The sequence below is a fragment of the Acanthaster planci genome, linkage group LG13 (genome assembly GCF_054643075.1).
Source record: "Acanthaster planci isolate LZ-2023a linkage group LG13, COTS_SCS, whole genome shotgun sequence".
Lineage (NCBI taxonomy): Eukaryota > Metazoa > Echinodermata > Asteroidea > Valvatida > Acanthasteridae > Acanthaster > Acanthaster planci.
Window position 1 is genome coordinate 915273 of NC_141789.1, and position 17251 is coordinate 932523.

Below are 17251 nucleotides of genomic sequence, written 5' to 3' on the forward strand. Positions count from 1 at the left end.
GACTAAACTTTCCTTTCTTTGTCGATCGATCCTCGATCATAATGAACTACGCATGATCTGAACATTCCAGCACGTTTATTACAAACTGTAAAATACTACGAAAGATAACAACCGTCAGACACAACCATTAAAAAAAGGCTGAGTAAAGGCTGAGTTTTTGTTGTCAAGTCTACTTCCGGATTTTGCTTGTGTCAACTTGGTGAGATAAGTTAAATACTCAAGTTGAATTCCTAATTCTAGTTAGTCGACTTGGCGATACAATTCATGTCATCAGGTGTACTTTCGGAATTCACTATGTGGACTCGTCGAAATAAATTTTGTTGTCGAGTCGATTTATCAATTCTAGCAAGTCGGCTTGGCGAGAAAATACGCTGCAGGTTGCGTTCACTTGTGAGTAGTCAGTTCATGCCTGCAGGTTGTACACTTGATGACATGGATTATCTCGCCAAAAAGACTTACTAGAATTATGAAGCCAACTTACAACATAATTTATATCGCCAAGACCACACAGCGAATTTTAGAAGCAGACTTGATGACATAAATTATCTCACCAAGTCGACTTTACAACTCAAGAACGGATGCATTACGTCTACAAAGTAACGTTGTCTCTCACTTATTTTCCTCGATTTTGCAGTCCATAGTTCGTTCTGAAATTCCTAACCCCCCCCAGACGGATAAATAAAGCCACGAAGAGCCTGTAAACGTGAAAAATTAGTTTCTTCAACAAGGTAAACCAAGAACAAATTGGAACCAAATTTGAGGTCGTTTAGTTCACAACTTTTATACCATGGACGTCAGTCATAATGTAATGAAGACAACGTCCAACCTGAGCTAGTGGCCGGATTAGTGCATAACAAGAAGTGGCAGCGAGGAACTATAGTCAGCTTAATGTTCATCAGTATTCATCGTGTAAAATTCGGACTCAATCGTATTCAAGGAATCTTGCGTTACCTGCTGGTAGGCTCCCTTGGTCAGATAAGTCTGGTTCTACAGGTTTTTGCTATACTAAGCAAGATATCGGACGGAAGGTACCCCCCATGCCCAATCCCTAAACACACCATAGAGTATTGTTACCTAACACCGTAGATGTCTGTAACGAATTTCTGAGATTGCAATCAAAGAATGACCAAAACAAAGGTGGAGGAGCTCTCCGTCCCAGATCTCGCTTCATGTGTTTTTTTGTTTTTTTATGTTTTGCTCTTCTTGTCCATCGGTGTGGAAGTCGTGTATAAAAAGACGATAAATTCCACGATTACACTCAAGTAAGTGGTGGCAGCAAGTAATCTCGCACATTTTGTCATTACGTAATAAACTTTAAATCTGCCGTATATTCAAAGAATTTCACTTTACCTGCCGGAGTTTGATTCCCTTGATCAGTCGAGTCGTGTGCCTTGGTGTTCTGTACCAGCTGAAGATTCCCCACGATTGAAAGTTGACCCAAATACGTTTCCTATGACAGTGACATGCCCATCACCCTATACGGTAACTTGAACGCCAGCACTTGATGGTGTCTGATTCGTCCGTGCATCAGAAGAGGTTGACGCCTCCACAGAAGACGTTGGACTCAAGGATGCTGCAGGGGGAGTTCATCTTGTGCTGGATGCTCTGATAATGGCAAGTTTGATGGTATTACGGTGTATTCTATCACAAAACTTTCTTCGCTTGCCTTTCAGTTTTGGCCCGGACGTAGCTTTCAATGTAAATGATCATTTTTTGGTCTTTTAAAAAACTGACACATCAGCCATTGATACACTGTAAAGTATGGGCTTGATTTTACGACCTCACTTAGTGCAAGATGTGATTTTGTCTGATTGCACTTGACGTGATGGTGGTATCAATCAAGTGATCAAGTGAACGTGTGGTATGCAGTTGAAGGGAAACACGGGCTGTAACAATAAGATAATTAAGTAAGAGATATGTTTTCACCCTCTGCCCTGTCCGGCTCCCTGGCGTCAGTACTGAATTCATCGGATCTCCTCATTGGATGGCTCTGGTCCTTGTGTGATGTCATATCTCTATGTACTTGCTTCCTAAATGACACACATTAAATTCAAGGGGTATAGTTTGTCAGTTCCTGGGACACACTTTCGCTCGGTCCATTATTTCACAATGTCTGGTCTGATATTGAAGCACTCAACTGGTGGCGACCTATTTTGTAGAAGTCATACCATTCGTGTTAACCAAGGCTCTTCAGGTGAACCAATTTGTATGTCACAAGATGTTGTTAGAGCTTCATGTGAATTAATCCCACGTGGAGTCTTTTATTTTAGATAGATACTTCTGAATTTTCAAGGGCATGGTACCAACTTGCATGTACAAGCTTTTGACTTGGAAGACGAGTAGCTGAAGTAGGCTGTGGGCCTCCAATTGCAGGGTGTATTAAAAATGCAGTCCACAATTTAAGGATTGCTACGTTTAACATATAAAGATAAAAACTGTATGTGTTTGAATTTCAGTGGTAGTATATCATCAGCTCTTGATTGGTGCCCAATTTGAAGACTGATTAATTGCCCTCTATCATTCCATTAAAAAAATAGCCACTTAGGTCACCTGTTCTAACAGTGAGCAACTGTTTCCGTCCAGGGACCTTTAGAAGTTTTTTGAACTGAACTCAACATTCATTACTGGTGAGACACGCTGTCCAAGAAATGCACCATCGCTTTGTTATTTGTGTTCATGAAGAAGGTAGAGACATATCGGAGGTGTATCCAGAAAGGCATTGTGAAAAGAAAACATCCTAATGCTTTGATACCCCAGACCACTAATATATGACAATTTGGGGGGAATAAACGTTATCTTTTGAGTTGCATTGGTCACCCTGTGTAGTTTGAGAACTGAATGACTAAAAACACCGCATCTGAGATGTAGCGTAACATGCTTCGTGGTTTTTGAAAACAAACTAAAACAAACAAAAACTCCACGTCAAATGTCTGCATCGTGTCGGTATTGCATCCAACGCCTAAAATTGCGATTATTCGTGTTATTTGCTGAAATCATATCATCCGACTTCTTCGGCCTCATTTAAAACACTAAGTTTTAAGGTACAAGTTACAAACCTTTAATTATTTTCCTATCCAGTGATTGATCTTCGAATCTTATTCTAGCTTTAGTACAGTCGAAGTACTACAGTTATGGTGGTGTCCGCTTTCCCGGAAGTGGTGTACACTATTGTTGTCTAGCGCCCTCAATGCTCTTTGACACCAACATACCTGCATAACGGTTTATTGCCCTTACCCAACGTGTATATTGATAAACACTGTATGCTCAGTGCTTGTCCGGGAGCTTGCGAAAAAAATTCACAAGCTTACTCGGGAGGGACTCGAACCTACGACCTCCTGCTTACTAGTGTAGACGTCTTAACCACTCAACCACCGAGCTTGCCGGGGTTGGCTGGCCGGTCCGAGTCAACTTAAGCAGCGGTACCGCCAACTATTTTCAAGATGTATTTTTGCGTTGGGGATGATGTCAATTTATATAACGGGTTTTTGCCCTAACCCAACGTATATATTGATAGACACTGTATGCTCATGCAGTGCTTGTCCGAGAGCTTTTGAAAAAAAAATACATCTTAAAAACATAAAAACTAAACTAACTAACTAACTAAAAACTAACTATGTGAATTTGTGGGGGAGATTGAGCAGACCGGACGTCCGCATGCACATTTAAAGCGCATGCACGGTGTGATGCCAAACCGTCCCATTTGTTTTTCGTCAAAGAAAAGCGACCGTGGAAGGTTTTTGCATTCTATGCGCATGTATGCATGCACCGAAAAGGTCCGTTGACATGCAGCGATTAGCCCTGACCGATAATTGACAGTCGGAAAGTTTCACGTACGGTTCCACCGGCATCTCAGCCACCGTACAGATCTGATGAAGGCATGCCCCATATGAACATTGCAGTCCGTGCTTCCATACTGAAGCCTGTGGAACATTCATCGGGGTGGGTGGGACACTATTGAACGACATGGGGCCATGTCTAAGAACTGGTTCGCTTGTTTCTTGGTTCGATTCGTTGGCACTGTCGATTTGTTAGGATTTCGCCGTTGTGATATGTAGAACAAAGAACGCTAAGGGGACTAAGTACAAATAAAATTCTTGGTTGTGAGGCTGTGGGCGTCAATCGATAGGGGACACGGAGGACATGCCCCCCTCCCCACTTTTCCAAGTGGGTGATACTATATCAATTGTCCCCCCCCCACACACACACACACCCACACTTTTTCCCCAAACCTTAATGAAAGTGTATACCTTGCAAAGTATTTTTTTTTTAAATTGCTCAAGAAGCCAGAAATTGTCTCGAATCACACCACAGAGCATCTGATCTCCAAAATTTTCCGGGGCCCGCTCAGGGCTTTGCCCTCGCATTTGTTCCGTTCTGATACTTCTCCCCCATACACACACTTTTCAAAAACTGATAGACACGGGCCCTTGGTTTCGACCGCCAAAATGAGGCCTCGGATGGTGCAACGTTCACATGTTCGCCCTTAACCAGCGTAGTATATATCACCATCACGAGGGTTGTTATGGTTATATGTGTCGTCGTTTTCCGAGGCACATTCACACTCCAATTTCGTACTCTCCTTGAAGGATCAGGCTCTAGCTATTTCGGTGGATTTGGTTGATGTAGTTCTACATCGTCATCACTTCTTAGTTGTCTCAAAGTTGAACGTCGGTGACTCATGTCCGTAGTCATGGACGGGATGGCGTTAATTATCGGATTCATATGATAAATGCGACCGGCCAAACGACACTCATAGATGCATAGTGTCACACACTACGGCATCCGTGAATTAATCATGACTTTCTACAAGTGCGTGTCATGTGATCGTTTATAATAAAGATTCACCCTGCGCTCTGCGACTGGAAACCTTTCTTACAACCCTTTTTGAACCGTTTGATTTAGAGACAACCATACACCTTTGGAGGCAGCGTAAATTCTGTGTGAAGCCACTTTTTGCTACATACTGCACGAGGTGTACAGTGTCGTCCTTGCTTAAGCCGTGGGTTCTTTTTTGGTCTAAGGTCTCATTCTCAGTGAATTCCAGCATCACGTATAGTTTGACTGTATTCATGTGTACCGCTTCATCAATGATATGGTGAAAGCCTCGTCAGCGAGGAAGAGGGGACCGCGAAATCTCAGCCCAGAAAATGAGGAGCGGAAAAGCACGTTGACCTGGTAGGAAATATGCGTTACTTCTCAAGATTCGACCATTTTGAAGGTACGCTTTCTCAAATCTTTACCTACCCGCGTGAGCTTTGGAAGAGGTATCGGCTGACAGATATATTTTAATTTGTACGGTAATGCATTTCATTTTTGTTTCTCGAATGGAAGCATATTCTCGAATGTTAGAAATGGACGATCGACCCACGGTACAGCTTTCTGTAAGGTTAGCGGCGGGCGTAAATGGTAAGTTCCATCATACATGGTAACGTGGTGGCATGTATGAAGGATACAGTCCATGCGTACAACTTGGGTTCGGTATAAATGTTCCTCCTATGCTGGGTTCAATGTACCTGGAAGTAACGACGCAAGGAAAGAACCTTGTCGACAGAATAGTAAGCGCTATGGCAAAGGGTTCAGGGTGATTTTATGGAGGAATGGTATAAGGGTCACCGGATCATACGGCACGATTCTGCAAAATGCACTTCAATATCTAATATCAAATAAAATACTTGACATACCTTATAAGTACTTAAGCCGTGACCCAGTCAGGGGCCAGACAATGGACACACAGTATATCATAAATACTCATTTTATGCAATGAAGCTCTTCCAGAGAGACGTGCACAGTCAATCCCTTTGGCCGCACCACACACCGTACTTGGGATTACCTTGTATTGTAACGCCAACTTTACTTCATCATCAGGAACTTAGTGAAAAATGCCACTGAGTGCCCAAAAGAGGCAATGAACAACCTCGACCAAGACACGACGCTCCATCGAACTGAAAGAGCCATTAATCTTTGTCAAATAAATAACTCGAATCTGTTATACTTAGATGTTACGCCTGATAATAAGAATTTCAAACCTCAGCATTTGAGTTATAAAGTTACTTACATTTTTCTTTATTAATTTGCCAATTAAAATAGAGTTGCACCGCCATCGGTTGAATCTGTTGTTCGTTGACTCCTGTTGTCGGTTTAACCTGTTGAATCGGTTGAAGTGACATTCTTTTGAGCCTACCTACTGTGCACATTGCTTTATAGCTATACGGGTTCGATTGAAAAATGTCACCACGTTACGTAGTTCAACGAACTACGGTGGTACGGGGTTTGTCGAAGCCTGTCAAAAGAGCTCTGCTGTGCGGATTGAACACAGCCTCTACAATAAGGCCAGCCTACAAGACTATGGCCTTTAGCCGATTTATGGCTGAAATTGGTTGATTTTGTCACATGAATTTGACTGAAAATTTAAAAGAATATAACATATCTCTACAGCAGAATTCTGTAAAATCTGTGATTTTAGCAGAAAAATATACCATAACACATTTGTTTTGAACAATTTTTAAAAACAAATAGACGTGGTTCAGTTACATCCCCTTGCCAAACGGGATAGCTTGGCTAATCCGTCTCAATGAGGGAATGCCCTTGGATCTTGGGCGCCATTGCAGCCATATGGTTGCTGAATATGACAGTTATGTAAAATCTGCACGTACAATATATATTTGCATGCGAGTTGAACGTGCTTGTCTGGCGCATGCCTGTCCTTTATCACGTCAGTTCATGCATTCAACTATAGGAACACTGGTGGGTCCATATATCCTCCGATCGGTCGTGCACGCCGCCTGTCTACCCCTTCCGGATTGCTGACAAGGCATCAACCTCGCCAAGATGAAGAGCTGGAGATTGCTCACAATCAAGCAGGTGGAAATGCTGAAGACACATCGATATGTGCTGGAGGGGCAAACCCTTTTAGATCCCCCGTTGCAGGTGCTATGGTGCTGGCTGGGCAACATGCTTTCTTCGAAGATTAACGGCAATCTTATCACGATAATTGGCCTGGTGCTCAACACGTCTAGCTTCATCGTACTCATGTATTACTCTCCTACGGCTACCAGTGAGGTAAATACATAGAATACCTCTCCTTCGTCTGTCTTCCGTCTGTTAATTGTCTCCTTTTACGGGTAAAAATTTGTATCTTATTACTTGACAGAGTTGTTGAATCAAGCATGGAGGAATAAAAAACACGTTTTTTTGCTTGTATGTCACCAGCTTTAACTTGTGACTTGACTTGGACTTCCAAAATTTTTAATTGCAGTTCTTCCAAAAATACCCCTAGTGGAGTTTTATTTGGCAATTGGCATGTCTGGAGGTGGTAGAGGATGGAGTTGCCGCCATGTCTGTCGCATGATTTCGATCATTCTTTTGTAAGTTTGCCCACAAAAGGAAGCTGTGTATGCCAACTCTTCAATGTTAAATTTAAGCCTATCGCCTATTCCTAAAGTTTAGTTTTACAGGAAAGCTCGAGAAATTTCTCCAAGCGAGTTGTACAAATCAACAGATGATCATTCCTGTCAAGGCCAGACATCAAGGGGGGAACATTCCTATATACTCCACCTATATAACAAACTCCCCTTACACACCCAAACTGGTAATTTACATGAGGAGTTTGATCACATTTTTGTTGTTCTAAACATTTTAAACAATATTACAAAGAGGAAGCAAAAGGGCTGAAAAACTCCAGTTATCTGTATGAAAATGTACATAGTAGGATAAATTTTGAGGTAAAATTATGAGTACAATAAGGCTAAGATATGATCAGTAATTACCATACGGTTCAAATAAACAGTGCCTCCTGCCCCAGCCTTGGGAAGCCACCACACCTATTTGAATTTCCATAGGTAATGGTTGGAGGATTGACCCATCCTTCAACTCAAATCTGGGTGTTTCATTGAAGTGCTTGCCTGTAAATTTAGCATATCCTGTCACAAACTCTATGAAGTACATGTACCTGCTTTGCAATGGGTGCAGTTGTCACTGTTGGCCAGCTTTGAGGTCAAGGCTAGTGGAATCAAATTGTGAGTTGACCATCTGATGTTGTGTGAAGGCGGGGTGTTTTATTATGATTATGAGCTGTTTTCTCACCCAAGGTTCAAACAAAATGGATTCAAGAATGGTGAACATAATGCTGGACTCTCTTGGCATTGACTTGTTCGGTTTTGTTTATTTTACATTTGTTTCTTGGTTTTTTTAGTTGTTCAAGTTACTTTGAAAGTTACACACATTTAACCACATGGCCCCTTCTTCTTTGGTAAGTTCAGCGACTTCAGTGTCCATATAATCATCTTTAATTTCTGAAATCCCCCCCCCGTAACCAAAGGGAACGCATTTGTAGTTCTATTCTGTATTTCCTGTTATTTGGAAACTGCATTCAGTGCAGTCCAGTCTTGGTTCAGTGATTTTTTATTGTACGCCGGGGTAGCTGTTCTGCTTGTATAACTGTAGGGAGGTTTTTTTCTCTCTGAGGTTGTTCTATGTTCGCTGAATTGTTAAGTAGGGCCAAAGCTGCTTTTTCTATGCTGGTACTTGGCAAAGTTCCCACATTGGGATATATCATGCCAAAGGCGGAGCAAGTGTGAATTAAATAATTCAGTACCAAAACATTATGCCTTCTATTCATGTATTTAATTATACCAGGTTGTAAGTAGGAAGCTTACTGATGACAGTGAGAAGAAATAGCAAAATGGCATTTGGAAAAAAGTGATCAAACATTAACGAATACCAGGGTTGAGTTGTCTCAGCTTTTTTGTTTTGGATTTCAGCTTTTTTTCTCACTAACTGTGTACAAAAGTATAGGAGATTTTCACAGTCCAGCTTCTTGATGCCTTTTTTCAGCTGTTTTCAGCTATTTTTGATATTGGTCAATCTCACTAGTGGAAAAAAAATACAAACAGCAGTGAATGCTGTAAGCGTGTTAAGGCATAAAAATTGTGGAGAAGTGTTTTGTGAAGCTTGACCACAAACACTGGTGTTGGGGGACACAGAAATAGGGTCAGTTGGTAAGTAGAAACAGAAGGAATTGCTTTCCCTAATTATTGAGCCTATGTATAAGGGTTTAGAGTGCAGTTTTTAACCACAAAAAATGAATATTCACAATTTTTGATTCATTGCTTGTTTGTACTCTGAATATGCGAGTCCAAAATAAATATTCAACATTTGATCACGTGTCAATATTACATGTACTGTGGCAGTCAGTTTTGTGCTTAGTACATATATAGCAGTTTGTCCACCTGGGGCTCTTTCACTGTATTATTCTTAAACTTCATATGTAATTGTAAAATATCACATGGACAGAAAGATTAATGTTCAGAGCACCTGTTCTGATCCTTTACACAAGTCAGGTGTCATTTAGGTTTATGTATCTCTCAGATGTAAATCTATGTCTTTCTACAGGTTCCAGGATGGGCATGTGGTATGGCCGCAATCACTGTTTTCCTGTATCAAATCTGCGACGCTTTAGACGGAAAGCAGTGTTACCGCTGGCTGACCAACAAAATGGACTATAGCCTGCCAGAGTTAGTCGACCATGCAAGCGACTCTGTTTCCACAGGTAACAATTGAAATGAGTCAACAGAATGCATTGAAGTAGCAGTTTGGAGAGATGTAGAACGTTGGTTTGCACATAAGAAATTGTGCAGTTGTACCTGCAAATAATCCTGTCTCAAGTCAGTCATATGCTCTTCAGTCAGCAGTGACAACAAACATTTTCTTTGTGACTGTTCATCCCATGATATGGCTTTTAATAATCCCTACGATATAATGTTGAGATTCCTGCAGGACAGGATTTCTTTGCACAGGGTATTGAACAGGCTTCTTTCAATGAGAATAACATGTTTGAAATTCCAATTTCTTTGTTCATTTTCACTTGCTTTAACTTGTTAAAGAACATGGCTGAATTTTTGATACGATGATTAAATAATATTAAGCGACATTATGTTTTGGGGCCTTAGAGAAAGATTTTGCTGTAATTGAAACGTCATGCCCTCCTACTTTTGACATTTTGTTTGATAAATGAGTAGCATTAGATCAAAAATTACGACGTACTCTTTCGTATCATGTTAATCTCCACAAGTAATATTTTTGGTCCGTTCAACAGTCTTTGTGACCATTGAGTTGGCAATCTGCATGCGGCTTGGTCATCGACCAGACCTGTTCCTGACTCTGATGTTTTCGGCGATGTTTATGTTCTACACAGCCCATTGGCAGACTTACATATCTGGGGTGGTCAGGTTTGGAACGTGAGTAATGTTTAGATTCACTACAGCACCTGTGTATTTAGCAATTCAAAGTTAAAAGTAGATGATTCTAATTGGCAATGTTTCATGTCGCTACAGTAAAGAGGGCGTTGTTTATCAGAGTTCAGAGACGTGCTGCAAATTTGTGTCTGAAATCAGAGGGGACAATGTGGAACGCAGTTATACAGTGTTGAAATTACAGAAGTTGGAGGACCTGACGTCAGGCCCTCCAAATTCTGTGATTTGTATTTTAGGCCTCTCTAGCCAGCAAGCAGTTTGCAGCAGTTTTTGTATTATATATGAGAGTTTAAATTATTCCAAATAACGTCTGAACAATGTTTCCTTTAAAGCAAGGTCAATATTTTCCAAGGACCCTAACTACTGTGTTACTTCACAACTAAATCTTTATTTTCAGTTGGTCATTAATTCCTCTATTTTCTCCACAGGAATTTATTACATTGTTGATGGACTGAGGAATATCCCGGATGCTGCCTGTAGTTTTTATGTACTGTGATCACACTGATATTTCATTTTATATGTTGGATCAGCAGACTGGACGTCACGGAGTCGGAGCTGGCACTTTGCTTTGGTTTCCTCCTAACAGCGATCCTTGGGCAACAGTTCTGGGTCCAAAAGGTAGGGCAGGGGTAAAGGACTCCAATCCAGACAGGCCATCGCAGTGGCTCTTCCAGCCGGTTGCAGGAGCTTTTTAGCTGTCGACCAGCAATCGCTCAGGGAATCTCCATGCTACAAACACATCCAGGCCTGATGGCCCAATGGTTTAGCAAGCCTCAGACTGGATTCCAACTGTGCAAGGCAAACTTAAATAATCAACAGGTGGACGCAAAGTGGCTAACTGAGAGTTTAAAACAGACAAACATTGAAAAAATTGACTCTTTTTGACTGGAGAGTAACAGGTATGGTTGACTTTTACAGGTGTTTGGGATGGAGTGGAGAGGGATGATAGTGCTTGCTGTGGCTTTGATGGGTGCCATCAAATTCATCAATCATGCCATATATATCTGGAGACGAGGACACAGATTGACAACTGGGGTAAATATACTCGTATAATGATGGAATTTGCAAGGCTGCTTTGTTTGTTACTTTAAACAGAACAATATCAAAGAACAGACGGTGTTCAATATAAGAAAGTTAACCCCTCGATGGCAAGCCTGCTTTTATGTAGTTGATTACACTTTGTCATGAATTTAGTTTGGTTTTCATTACTATTGAAACATTTTTTCCACAGGGCACCAGCGTTTTATCACCACTGATGGGCATCTCTACCATTTTCTTTCTGGCTGTTGTTACCAAGGCAACTACAAATTTGTTTGACCACCAGCCCTGCATCTTTCTCATAGTGTTTGCCCTGCTGGAAGCCAAGATGTCCAACAAACTCATAGTCAGTACTTGGACTTGATGTTGTACAAGTTATGGATTTTGCTTTTTTGCTCTTTTTTGAGTGGTTAAAAGATGCTCTTTGCTTGGTTTCTTAAATCATGAGCATGCATTCTATCACGAGCTAAAATATGCTGAACAGTTAAAAGAGGTTTTACAGTACTTGTAAATCAACATCAGATGTTCAGTGTAGGAAAGGATAGCGAAAAGAAGCATTATCAGAAACTCATGATCTAAGGTGATTGGATGAAATTAAAGAAAAAAACCCAAATAGAACATTCTTTAGATCTAACAATCCTTTCTTTTTCAGATTGCCTACACAACAAAGTCTGAATTCATTCATCTGGACTCAGTGATTTATATTTAATAGTTTGGTTTTTTTTTCAGATTGCTTACATGACAAAGTCTGAGTTGACTCAATTGGATTCCATTTTGCTTGGGCCAATTGTCCTTCTCGCCAACCAACTCCTGGGAAACCCTCTCTCTGGACACATCTTGCTGTGGGCCACCCTGGTAAGTCAGGATTCTAGACTTGACAAAATAACTAACTGCACAAGTGAGAAAAAAATAACTAAGCAGTAAAAAGGCATAATGTAATTTGGTACAGCTTACAACCTCTTCCAATAAGAAACCAACCAAGCTACATTGGCAAATTAAATTGCAAACAAAAGAACCTTAAGTTCTCAGGAATTTAACGTGTTTCTTAATCCATTGGATTTGATACGTCTTTGAGTGTTTATTTAAATGGAAGGAAAATTTAAAGAGCTTGTATGCCTTAATGAGAGCAACAAAGGCCTTTAATCACTTACAGGGAGGACTTCATTACACCGGTTTTCGGTGCCCTGACCCATTGAAAATATACCCAGCAAGAAATGAGACCGAGGGGTACCCCCCCAACATGTCCAATCCCTATACACATTCCAGACTATTGTTACTTAACACATCCCCCAAGATGTCTCAAAGGAATTCCCCAGATTCCTGCGAGACAATGACCAACACAAAGCAGGGGGGGTTCTCTCCGTCTCATACCTTGCTGCATACGATTGAAAACTTTGCTTATGTTGCATGTGCACGAGTTTCAACTGTAACTCTTGATATTCTGAACATGCCACTTTGATTCTTTGTTAAGGTTTACACTGCAACAGATTTGTTCATCTATTTGAGAAAAGCTATCCTTGATATTTGTGACCTGCTTGATCAGCCGTTCATTTCACGGTACCCAATCAAAGATACAGCCAATGGCAATGGATGTAGTGATGGAGAAGCTGTACACGCAGTGCAAGGACCATCAGCTAAGAAAAGGTGAATGAAAAATCATGGCAGCGGTAGGATATGTCATACAAGCTGACTCCTGCTGTAGTGAAAAGGAAAGGTTAGGTGTGGAAGCACCAAAGGAAGGTCAGGAAAAACAATCATTAGAGGGGGAAGAGGTCAAAAATTATAGCAATAGAAAAATTTCTAGTTAAAAATACTTATCTCTGATATTCGAGCTTCCATGTATAGTATCATGCATTAAAAGTAGTTGTTTTATGCATTAATTAAGTCAGGTTTACACATTTTCGGAGTATGGCAACAATTGTCAACAGGAGCCTCGAATGCAGAGTCTTGAGAGCATTTAAAGAAATAGTTAGCCTCCATTTCCTATTTACCAGAATAACATAAAAATAAAGCAAATAATCAAGACCTAGGTACAAATTGGTAGTGATGTCAGACCAAATCAAGCTGAGCGATTTATGCAGTTCATGCAGAATATGAGTGAAATGTAGCAATTTTCTCCCAAACAGTACATGAATAACTCCAGAAGTGTCCTCAATGATCCAGAAGTAAGCCAATTTCATCAGTCCTGTTGCCAGGTTCAGACATTAAGGGGTGCAACTGGCCAGGGGGGCCACATCACAAGAACAAATTTGTTTATGCTGATACTTTTTAGCGATAAGGGGCCAGCTTCGTGCCTGAGGGGGTGGGGGCAGCTGCCTTGCCCCCCTCCATTTGCAACTGACTTAAACTTTATTACAAGTATAACAAAACAAAGACGTAATAAGCCCTTTAACCACAAACTGAAATTTGTTCTTGAATTGCCCCCAACAATTTAAATGCATCTTGATCCGAAACAATTCTTCATCCCAAGGCAGCCAAAAACCATTCCTTGGTTTATTAAAAAATTGGTGATTCAGTGACTCGGCTTGAAAATCGGGAATGAGTGCACCAAGCTGAATGTGGACTTTGAATACGTAATTCCAACTATTTTGTAATAATTTCAATAGATTCCGTCATATTTTTATTTTATGTTTATGATATCCATTAATTAACCTACATGTGTTTTTTCATTTGTGCACTTTATTGTAGTTGATAGGTTTTGATAATGAGACTTGCATGTACTGTATGGTTAGTGGCAGTTGTGGAAAATTTTACCCATGTACTTTTTAGTGAAAGCTACTGGCCAAGAAGTTGGGTGCTTGCATGTTTGGTGCTTCTTTTTAACACTTTATTCTGAATTTAGAAGTTGGTTTGTTAGTGGGTGTAGCTGCCGGGTAATATTTTTTACTAGATTATCTAACAAAGAGATTTTTATTTGTTGCTTCATGGTGGCAGCAGTAGGATTTCACTTCTATGGCAGTGATGAGGAAGAGTTTAGCGTGGTATTAGATATGGCAGCAGCAGAGGGCCGGGAAATGTTTGATTAAAATTCGTGGTTTTTAGGTTGCAGTAGAAGTTATGCTCAACCCGAAAGTCCTGTATCCTCCAATTTTAAAATGGTTTTGCACACACTCTTGGGAATTAGGGCTTAATGTTCTTTCTAATTAATACAGATGTTTATGTTTTATTGTACTACGTTATACAGTTGACTCTCATTAGAACTCTGTTAGAACAAAATACATGTATCGCTAAAAGAGCAAATTTTGAAAATCTCAATTTATTGAATGTTACGTTTTCTTTGATTTTCCAGTCCTTTTATTCCAAAGTCCTGATCATAGCAAAGTAATCTGAATTGTCCCAATTTCGACTGTGTTGTAATGGAACTTGACTGTACATGTACATTTCGTAGAACATAGTCAATGCAATGTTACTTGGAAACTGTGGTTCCAGCAATAGGGTAAAATCCTCATACTACTTCAAAAATTACCAAGATTTTCATAAGCCTCATTTGTGTTACATTTTATGAGTAGGCCGAGTAAACCTTCTTTTTTATTTAATGTGCATTGTGTTTTATCTTACCACTTTATTCCTTCTTTGGAATAGAGTTTTCATTTTGAGTTTCCTTTAAAAATCATCAATTTTTATTATTGGCTAACCCCATGTAATTGTTAATTTCTTGCATAGATTGAAATTGTCTCTACATTAATAAAAATGCAAGGCTAACCTTGTGCAGATTTTAATTCAGTGCAAAGATGAAAATTTTTTCAAAGTTAATAAAAATGTAATACTCACCCACTTCAAAGAAATGAAAAGCAAAATTAACACATGCATGCACACATACTTCCGCTTACAGATATTAACTTTATCAGAAACCCTTATTTTTTAAAGTTTAATTTAAAAGGTGAAAAATTGACTAAAATGAAACACTAACCCCTCACAGATTTTTTTGCAAAGATTTATTTTTCTGTGACTTAATTGAATTGCAAGACTAACCCCTTGTTGATTTTTAACTTTTTCGACAACCCCCAAAGTTTTTGAAATTGAGTAGAAATGCAAAGTTTACACCTGCCAAATTTCAATTTTTCAACCCCAAAACTTTCTGAAATTGTATTGAATATCCAGGCCAATCCCAAATAAATGTGTTTTTTCCAAAAGACAAATTTACTGAAATCTAATTGAAATGCAAGACTAACCCCTTGCAGATATTAATTTTGCAACTGCCAAGTCTTCTGAAATTTATTTTTAAATGCAAGAATAACTCCTTACAGGTTTTCATTTTTCAAAAATCCAAAAGTTTGTGAAATTTAACTTAAATGCAAGACTAACCCCTTGCAAAATCGCTATAACAAATCTACTATCCCTTCATACATTGGCCAGGATTTTAATGTCATGCTGTAGTTTTTATGGCTAATAGTTTATCAGGAAAGATTTCCATGAGGAGCACTCTGAATCTCACTTAGTTACCCTGTTAGCTCATGGGGTTTATAATGTTGTTTTGGTGATTCTGCTTTGAATCACCTCCTTTTATTGGAGTTTTGCGTGTAGGGTGACCTCCCCGATTGGATCTTTGTCTTCTTCTTGCTTTTATATTCTTATATTGATATCTGGATTTTTTTAAAGTAACGTTGTAATGTAAAGTTTAATTGATATAATTGTAATTCGTAACAGAAATTTGAATTGGTTTTGGCCTTTGGCCACTGTGATTCAAATTTAATAAACCATAATAAATACATGAATAAATTTACAGTTTTCCACAAACAATTTTTCCAAATTTTCTGAAATTTAATTGCAATGCACGACTAGCCCTTTGCAGATTTTTATTTGTAACACTCCTAAATGTTCTGAAATTAGTTGAAATGCAAATCTAACCCTTTACAGATTTCAATTTGTACCACCCCCCAAATTTTCTGAAATGTAACTGAAATACCAGGTTAACCCCTTACAAATATTTCAAATTTTCAACAACCCAAATCTTTGGAAAATTATATGTAAATGCAAGGGTAACCCCTTAGAGATTTTAATTTTTCAACAAAACAAAATCAAATTCAAGGCTTGCAGCTTTCAGATATTTCTTTGCAAAGATAATTATCTTGAAATTAATTGCAGGGCGAAAATTACCCCTTGCAACTTTTCATTTTTCAGCAAACCTCAAATTTTGGGAAATTTAATTCAAATGCAAGGCTTACCCCTTGAAAATTGTGATTTTTCAACGACCCCCAAATTTTCAGAAATTTCATTCAAATGCAAGGCTAACCCCTTGCAAATTGTCATTTTACAACAAACCTCAAATTTTGGGAAATTTAATTCAAATGCAAGGCTAACCCCTTGAAAATTGTGATTTTTCAACGACCCCCAAATTTTCAGAAATTTCATTCAAATGCAAGGCTTACCCCTTGCAAGTTTTCATTTTTCAACAAACCCAAAATTTTTGGAAATTTAATTCAAAAGCAAGGGTAACCCCTTTCAAGTTTTCATTTTTGAACAAATTCCAAATTTTCGGAAATTTCATTCAAATGCAAGGCTAACCCCTTGCAAGTTTTCTCTTATCAGAAAATTCCAAATTTTCGGAAATTTCATTCAAATGCAAGGCTAACCCCTTGCAAGTTTTCATTTTTCAACAAACCCAAAATTTTTGGAAATTTCATTCAAAAGCAAGGGTAACCCCTTCCAAGTTTTCATTTTTGAACAAATTCCAAATTTTCGGAAATTTAATCCAAATGCAAGGCTAACCCCTTGCAAGTTTTCTCTTATCACAAAAATCCAAATGTTCAGAAATTTCATTCAAAAGCAAGGGTAACCCCTATCAAGTTTTCATTTTTGAACAAATTCCAAATTTACGGAAATTTAATCCAAATGCAAGGCTAACCCCTTGCAAGTTTTCTCTTATCAGAAAAATCCAAATTTTCAGAAATTTAATCCAAATGCAAGGCTAACCCCTTGCAAGTTTTCATTTTTCAACAAACCCAAAATTTTTGGAAATTTCA

General features: G+C 39.1%; 1 protein-coding gene across 4 annotated transcripts; it reads left to right on the forward strand.

Annotated features, from left to right (window-relative positions):
* Positions 1-4592: 4592 nt before the first annotated feature.
* On the forward strand, positions 4593-15007 carry LOC110979864 (cholinephosphotransferase 1-like). Of its 4 annotated transcripts, none has more exons than XM_022235983.2 (9): positions 4593-5218; positions 6737-7059; positions 9391-9547; positions 10094-10235; positions 10784-10868; positions 11169-11285; positions 11482-11634; positions 12018-12143; positions 12760-15007. In XM_022235983.2, exons 2-9 carry the CDS (start codon positions 6829-6831, stop codon positions 12934-12936), a joined length of 1188 nt encoding a protein of 395 aa, XP_022091675.2. In that variant the 5' UTR covers positions 4593-5218; positions 6737-6828; the 3' UTR covers positions 12937-15007. The 4 variants fall into 4 exon arrangements, with proteins under 4 accessions (XP_022091675.2, XP_087001157.1, XP_022091677.2 ...); XM_087145031.1 differs by having other exon boundaries at positions 4593-5175; XM_022235985.2 differs by lacking the exons at positions 4593-5218; positions 6737-7059 and adding an exon at positions 7127-7364.
* Positions 15008-17251: the final 2244 nt, after the last annotated feature.

What these genes read in the sequence shown, in the direction of transcription:
- LOC110979864 (XM_022235983.2), top strand. Translation starts at nt 6,829, where the DNA reads ATGAAGAGCTGGAGATTGCTCACAATCAAGCAGGTGGAAATGCTGAAG. An exon ending in GACACAGATTGACAACTGGG is followed by an intron (nt 11,286 to 11,481) that starts GTAAATATACTC and finishes TTTTTTCCACAG; the next exon opens with GGCACCAGCGTTTTATCACC. An exon ending in AGATGTCCAACAAACTCATA is followed by an intron (nt 11,635 to 12,017) that starts GTCAGTACTTGG and finishes TTTTTTTTTCAG; the next exon opens with ATTGCTTACATGACAAAGTC.